The sequence below is a fragment of the Protobothrops mucrosquamatus genome, unplaced genomic scaffold (genome assembly GCF_001527695.2).
Source record: "Protobothrops mucrosquamatus isolate PMUCROS unplaced genomic scaffold, P.Mucros_1.0 scaffold2242, whole genome shotgun sequence".
Taxonomy (NCBI): domain Eukaryota; kingdom Metazoa; phylum Chordata; class Lepidosauria; order Squamata; family Viperidae; genus Protobothrops; species Protobothrops mucrosquamatus.
The window spans coordinates 326,429-334,468 of record NW_015388331.1 but is presented as its reverse complement, the minus strand read 5'-3'; the positions used below and the strand labels follow the sequence as shown (position 1 = coordinate 334,468).

Genomic DNA, 8,040 nt, shown 5'->3' with positions numbered 1-8,040 from the left:
TTTTTCTTGCATAAGCCATAATTTGAGATCCATTGACACACTTGTAACAAAAGCTAAGACACTCTCCTGTTGTCTGGACTATATACCTCTAATTTTTTATATCACTCAATTCTTAACATCTGCATAACAAATTGATTTAATGATAACAAAGTAACTACAAAAACAAAGGTGCTTACTATATTATTATATTAAGCCTTTCCACCAAAGACTGTACTCAGGCCAATTATAAATATGGCATTAACAAATCTATTACTTGAAAAAGTATGCATTACAGAGAAGAGCAACAAAGATGATTAGGGGACTGGAGGCTAAAACATATAAGGAACGGTTGCTGGAATTGGGTATGTCTAGTTTAATGAAGAGAAGGACGAGGGGGGACATGATAGCAGTGCTCCAATATCTCAGGGGCTGCCACAAAGAAGAGGGAGTCAAGCTCTTCTCCAAAGCGCCTGAAGGCAGGACAAGAAGCAATGAATGGAAACTAATCAAGGAGAGAAGCAACCTAAAACTAAGGAGAAACTTCTTTTCAGTTAGAACAATTAGCCAGTAGAACAACCTGCCTCCAGAAGTGGTGAATGCTCCAACACTGGAAGTTTTTAAGAAGAGACTGGACAGCCATTTGTCCGAAATGGTGTAGGGTTTCCTGCCTGTGCAGGGGGTTGGACTCGACCTCCAAGGTCCCTTCCAACTTTATTTTTTTTATTATTATTATTATTTAAATACAGATCAGATTTTGCATATTTTCTTTCCCAACAAACAGAAAGGGATTTAAGCCAGATGATCAGACTGAAAAGAGAACCAAGTAAAATTTTAATGGCAAAACTTGCGGAAAAATACAGATACTGAATAACACTCCTGTAGATGGAAATATCTTGTTAATTGGCTCTTAATTTGTCTCTTTGCATTTGATTCCCAGGGCTATGACCGCTTATTAATAACATCTTGGGGTCACGATCCAGGAGTAGTCCCCACTTCAAATGTGCTTACTATGCTGAATGATGCTTTAACCCATTCTGCTGTCCTGATTCAGGTACAAAGACGTATAAAAAATAGACTAAATAACTGGGTTTTGATAGATATTTTTTTTGCCGGGGTAGAAGCAGAAAGACGAATAGGCAAAAAATGGCGGGTAGGCTGTTCCTTTAAGTGTAGTTTATTAGAATTCCTGGCCAGTGTTTGTTATCATAGGATACAAAGGATAACCTTCCAGGTGTGTTGGATTAGATACAAATTATATCAACTCAGCCAATATAATCTCTCCCACAAAATTCAATTTTCAATGGATTAAAAAAACCCATCACGTTTTTTACATGACATTGACCACCAGGAGGTGCTGCATAAGCAGTTTTGTCCTAATTGGGAATTGTCAGATGTGGGTAGCTAGATGTTATTCTCTGAAGCTCTACTGGAGTTGAACTCACAAGCCTTCACACTTGAGATGACTAGATATAGCATTAGTTTTAGAACAGGCCCTGGTGCTCAGCAGTTGCAGGAAAGGATATCTAGAAGTGCTGGATCTTTAAAATGGCTACAAACCAGTATTCAAACCAATATTTATTTCATTTGTACAGCTAATCCTCAACTTATGACCATTTAGTTAATGATCATTCAAAGTTGGAATGGCATTGAAAAAAGTGGTTTATAACCAGTCCTCATACATGACCGTTGCTGCATTCCCACAATCACACGGTCAAAATTTGGGAACTCGGCAACTAGCACATATTTCAGATGGTTGCAGTGTCCCAGGGTCACGTGATCCCCATTTGTGACTTTCCTAGCCAGCTGCCAACAAGCAAAGTCAGTGGGGGAAAATCAGATTTCACTTCACAACCTGGTGATTCACTTAATGACCGTGGGGATTCGCTTAACCACAACAGCAAAAGAGGTTGCAAAATTGGATCTAACTCACTTCACAATCGCCTTGCTTAATGATGGAATTTTCCGTCCCAACTAAGAGGTCAAACATTCCTATCCTACCTGTCTTTTGTCTTGACAACCACTTTGTAAAATAGTGCTGAGAGAGAATGACAGGCCCAGGCTTGAGAATTTTATGCTCACAGAGAGAGTTGTGCCTAGATATCCCCAGTCTTAACCCCAACAACTCTTACCAATATTCCAAAATCACAAAACAATTGAGGCAACTTGGAAAACGCAAAACCGAAAGTTGTCAGAAATGTGCGGATTTTGTATCTTACCTCTTCCTTTGGCATTTAGGGACACGGCATATACGGCGTGGGGGAAACTGTCCATATTCCGTTTCCACTTGATGAAGCAGAACAGCAAGGTGGTAAGGTGGAATTATTTATTAATAGTTCATGTGTCATTAAATCAAGATAGAAATTTGTTTCTATGACGTCTTGATTCATGTTTCTAGGAAGCAGTCTTAGACTTCTATAGACAGAAGTCTAGAGACTTCTGCAAAGGCTTGTATTCTGACAGGAAAACCTGCTCTCCATCAGTAATCATTTTTTTATTAAAAGTTTTGATTGCACATTTTCTTTTCCAAAGAAAATACTGTAAACTGAACAAAATGAAAACAGAAATCCCAAATATGAGCATATCAAATCCCAAACTGGGCATTATGTCAACATTTCAATAATTCTCCAAATCTTTTTTTATGTCCTCCTGTCATTGTCCGTGGTTTAATTTAGTAAACTGATTTAACGTACACTTTTTTGCGGGGGGGTATGTCTAGATTTTTCCCGTCTTAACATGGGTGTTCATAAAGCGCTGAAGATGTTGAGGGAAAAGATGGATCTCCAGCACTTCTGTGGCTACATCACCATGTTGAATCCTTTCAGTCACCCTGTAAAGAGGAAGCTGAGCGATGCGTCTGACGAAAAAGGTTGGTCCTGGGTTGTCAAATTAGTAGGTTTCGTTTGTTTGTTTTTTAATTTAAATTTGTGTGCATTCTTGCAAGTGTGGAAAGACATCAGAAGGGGGTAGCAAGATTCTTCTGCATTCGTTAAGACGTATGCAGCTACGAAACGTATTCCAGAACCTTACATTCATAGCCTTTAGTTACAGTAAATGCAGTTCATGTGTATGTTGTTGTTTTAACCATTCAATCATATCCAATTCTTGACGACTTTATAGGCAAGGGCTCTCCATCCTAACCTGCCAAGCAAAGCTTCTTTCAGTTGTTGGGTGTCCATCTTTGTGTCAGTTTTGATGTTATCAAGCCAGCAGGTTCTTTGCTTGCCCCTTCTTCTTGTTCCACTAACCATTCCTAGCATCATTGACTTCTTCAATGAATTTGCATGCACAACATATCCAAAGTAAATCAGAGGTAGTCTTGCGATTTTGGCTTCTAGTGATGTTTCTGATTTTATACGATTCAGCACCTCTGTTGGTTCCTCTGGTTGCCCATAATATATGCCATAATTTACCTCAGCATCACAGTTCAAAGGCATCCATTCTTCTTCAGTCGTTCTTGGTGTCCAACTCTCACATCCATACGTCGTTGTAGGGAAGAATGTAGCTCTAACTAGCCTGCTTTTTGTATTTATATAAATCTTTCTGCTTTTCCGGATCTTATCCCTGCTAACCATTGCAGTGCAGCTCAATGTTATCAGTTATTGATTTCAGGAATAGGAATAGGAATGCCGTCATGGACAATTTTTCATCCAAGATAGATTGTGTTTATAATGTAAGTAATATATGCAATAATTTACCTCAGCATCACAGTTCAAAGACGTCAATTCTTCTTCAGTCGTTCTTGGTGTCCAACTCTCACTTCCATACGTCGTTATAGGGAAGAATGTAGCTCTAACTAGCCTGCTTTTTGTATTTATATCAAATCTTTCTGCTTTTCCGGATCTTATCCCTGCTAACCATTGCACTGCGGCTCAAGGTTATCAGTGATTGATTTCAGGAATAAGAATAGGAATGCCGTCTTGGACAATTTTTGATCCAAGGTAGATTATGTTTATAGTTTAAGTATTTATTTTCCTCTTCAGGTGAGCCAGAGCTTGCCCTGGACTCAGATGTAAACGGAAGTACAGAGTCCTTTGAAATGGTCATTGAAGAGCCTTACGTAGATCCCGCTGCTAAACAAAGCCCAGAAGGTAATCTCTATCAAAATGGAGCAGGTTTTATTATTAGGAGATGGAAGACTTAAAATGGCGTCACACAGTAGTCCATGCTGTCCTCTGCAGTCTCTGGGTAACCTGTAACAAGAAGCAGGAATTCCGCTCGTTGATTGGTTGGGCTTTGTGGTAGAACAAGTGGCAGGAGGAGGAAGGACCACATTGTACAGGTAGTCCTCGACTTACAATAATTCTTTCAGTGACCACTCAAAGTTACACTGAAAAAAGTGACTTAGGACCGTTTTTCACAGTTACGACCATTGCAGCATCCCCATGATCATGTGATCAAAATTCAGACACCGGGCAACTGTCTCACATTTATGACAGTTGCCGTGTTCCGGGATCCTGTGTGATCACCTTTTGAGACCTCCTGACAAGCCAAGTCAATGGGGAAGCCAGATTCACTTAACTGTGCTACTAACTTAGCAACTGCAGTGACTCACTTCACGACTCTGGCAAGAAAGGTCGTAAAATGGGGGCAAAATTCACTTAACAAATGTCTCACTTAGCAACTTGGGCTCAATTGTGGTTGCAAGTCGAGGACTACCTCTATAGCAAAAAAAAAAGCACAGAGGATAAATTATTGTTATTTTTATTCTCTGCGATGAACTTTCTGAATACAGAGAACGGTATTATAAATCGGCTTTGAGGGGTGTTTCCTACATGCTGTTTTGGGGATATAATCAGAAAATGCGGCTGCATTCCTTTTCAGATTTGCTCAGCTGCACTAATGGTGGTGCTGATGGTGCTGATGGTTATTGATGAACATCCCAGAAGAAAAAAAAGACAACTCTCTTGATTGCTGTTTTTCCACTGTTTGTTCATTTGAGTGTAATTTATTGCTTGGCATAAGCAGTTCAACCTCTTGCAGATACAAGAGGAAGTGATCATTATTGCATACTATAGTGCAGTAGTCACCCATTACTAGCAATGTAATTTGAAGGGACCTAAATTCACAAGTGTTTAAAAAGTAATACACGTTGGCAGCTGAAGTCCCTTCCACTTCGTCCTTTCTTAGGTATCTTTTTAGTTCCTACGACAGAACTGGAGTGGGTTCCCCTGGAACTGAGCTTCGGAATCCCACTGTTCAGCGCAGACCTCAACCGAAAAGTCTGTCGGAAGATTGCCAGCCATGGATTATGCAGCAGAGAGAGGTGAGGCTTTGATGGAGTATACCAAAGAAAAATAAAGGAAATTAGTGTTTGGTTATCAGATCCTGTACCTGACCTTGTCACTTTCTCTGTTGTCTTTTGGCAGCCTCCAAAAACTGTTACATTCCAGCAGAAAACTTTCGCTGCAGGTCCTTAGTTTTGTTCATTCATTCCAGGTAAACGTACTAATAACCTATTCATTTATTTATAAGCTGATCAACTCCCAGCCACTCTGGGCAGTTTACAAATCTCTGTTCAGGATTTGCAATCTGGGCAAGGGTCTTTGTCAGGAGCTGAAACGGGAGCATGTATCTCGTGGTCTTCTGTACCTCTGGGTGGGCTTCAGTACCATTGATCAGGAGATCCCTGTGGGAACAGCTAAAGAAGCTGGACAGCTAGCATAGTTGCCGTTGGCGTTTAGACACGCTGACCACATGACCACAGAAATTGTCTTTGGACAACGCTGGCCCCCTCGGCCAAGAAACGGAGATGAGCAGATGGACAGAACTGACAAGGAAACCTTTACAGGTGCATTGGGCAAACATCCGAAATACTGGCATATGCAGAAGTGGGTGGATGTGTTCTCCAAGAATCTGTGGACTGAATGAAGAGTTAAACATGTAGTAGTAGTACTAGTAGTAGTAGTAGTAGTAGTAATAATAATAATAATAATAATAATAACAACAGCAACAACAACAACAAAAACAACGGCATTGACAAATTCGCCATTAGTCAATTGCAAAAGGCGGCCTTACTAGGAACTGCTTCCATCCTGCGACGATATCTGTAATAACATCAAACATCCACATCTGCCTATCCCAGGTCCTTGGGAAGGACTTGATAGGTAGACAAAATGCCAAATCCTATCTGAACATCTGGCTGACTGTGCGATGATCAATAATAATAATAATAATAAAGGTGGAAGGGACCTTGGAGGTCATCTAGTCCAACCCCCTGCTCAGGCAGAAAACCCTATACCATTTAAGACAAATGGCTGTCCAGTCTCTTCTTAAAAACTTCCAGTGTTGGAGCATTCACAGCTTCTGGAGGCAGGTTGTTCCACTGGTTAATTGTTCTAACTGTCAGGAAGTTTCTCTTTAGTTCTAGGTTGCTTCTCTCCCTGATTAGTTTCCATCCGTTGCTCCTTGTCCTGCCTTCAGGCGCTTTGGAGAATAGCTTGACTCCCTCTTCTTTGTGGCAGCCCCTGAGATATTGGAACTCTGCTATTATGTCCCCCCTCGTCCGTCTCTTCATTAAACTCTTCATTAATAGTTCGACTTCAAATGAAAGCAGTTTGTGGTTTTGCCCTTCTTTGTTTTTAGAAATCCTTCCCCCTTTGCCCAAAGTTGCATACTCATGTAATTGAGCCAACTTTTGAATCCTTGGACAGCAAAGGAACCCAAGTACAGATGCCAGATATATGCCCTACTCTGCATATTGGGAATTCAGCAAAAGAATAGGAGAGGGGCTTGAGAAAGCTCTTAATTCACTGTGATGAATCCTTTCATTATCAAAATAGAGAAATAGTTAATAAATTAGAACATAACACTTGTAACAGTCTTCCCCCCCCCCGGTGCCCTACAATATTTGGTGAAGTCCCCCCCCAAAAAAAAAAAGTTGCAACGGTCTTCCTGTGTTCTTAATTTCTTCCAGTTTCCTGTGCAAAATTAATTCTATGTTTAGCCAGGCTAGAGGGTGTAACTGTGAGTTTAAGTACAGGTGGTCCTCGACTTACGACCACAATTGAGCCCAAAATTTCTGCTGCGAAGCGAGACAGTTCTTAAAGTGAGTTTTGCCCCATTTCACAATCTTTCTTGCCGCCTTTGTTACGTGAAATCACTGCAGTTGTGAAGTTAGTAACAATGGTTGTTAAGTGAATCTGGCTTCCCCATTGACTTGGCTCGTCAGGTCACAGAAGATGATCACGTGACCCCGGGACTTTGCAACTGTCCTAAATATGAACCAATTACGAAACATCTGAATTTTGATCCCATGACCATGGGGGGGGATGTTACAACGGTCATAAGTGGGAAAAACTGTCATAAGTCACTTTTTCAGTGCTGTTGTAACTTTGAACGGTCATTCAACCAACGGTTGTAATGTTGAGGACTACCTGTGTGGTCAGACTGGAATCCTATTTGAACCCTGTGCCCTTCTTCTCATTTAGGAAAACATTTCAACCATGGAGTTGCTTTCAGAGGCCAGTTTTTCTTCTTCTGCGTCGAGTTTACTTTCTCATCCAACTTCTGCTGACGCTGGGGTTCCGCTGCCCGCCAAGAATCTCATGTTTAAGGACGGCGCGTTATCGGAATGGAGTGGACGGTCTCCTTCCTCGATCCTAATTGCAGCCGTGCCCCCAGAACACCTAAAATAGCATGGCGTTCACAACTTGCCTTTGGACTCGTGGTAACCAACTGCATTCAACTCACAGTGCCAATCTTCTGAAACTTGTGATGCTATCACAGTACGTTCCCCTGCAGTGAAGGTGTTAATAAAGTGTGTAATGTTACATTTCAATGGGGAAAGGGGTAGGAGGAAGAGGCATTTTGACTCCCCATTTCTTGCATGTTCTGCCATAACAAAAAAAAAAGCTTTTGTTAGTTGTTGGCCTGTCTCTTAACTCAAGACAATCGATCTTTTTTTTTTTTTTTAACAGACAGTCCCCTTCCTAAGTTTCCTGATCATTGAATTTCTATGCTGTCGCAAGGGATAATAGCAATTTTATATATTAGTAATGCTGACCTTAAATTTGCCTGGTTCTTTTGTATTACAATAATACGGAACAGTCGAAACAGTTTTTG

At 40.8% G+C, this 8,040-nt stretch overlaps 1 protein-coding gene across 1 annotated transcript; it reads left to right on the top strand.

Annotated features, from left to right (window-relative positions):
- Positions 1-916: 916 nt before the first annotated feature.
- On the top strand, positions 917-7,826 carry FAM91A1 (family with sequence similarity 91 member A1; the record flags this gene model as incomplete). The annotated part of the gene is made up of 7 exons (XM_015824457.1): positions 917-1,030; positions 2,215-2,287; positions 2,696-2,845; positions 3,960-4,067; positions 5,107-5,242; positions 5,346-5,415; positions 7,407-7,826. Coding segments are annotated over 7 exons (858 nt in total), but the record flags the coding sequence as incomplete, so codon positions are not given.
- Positions 7,827-8,040: the final 214 nt, after the last annotated feature.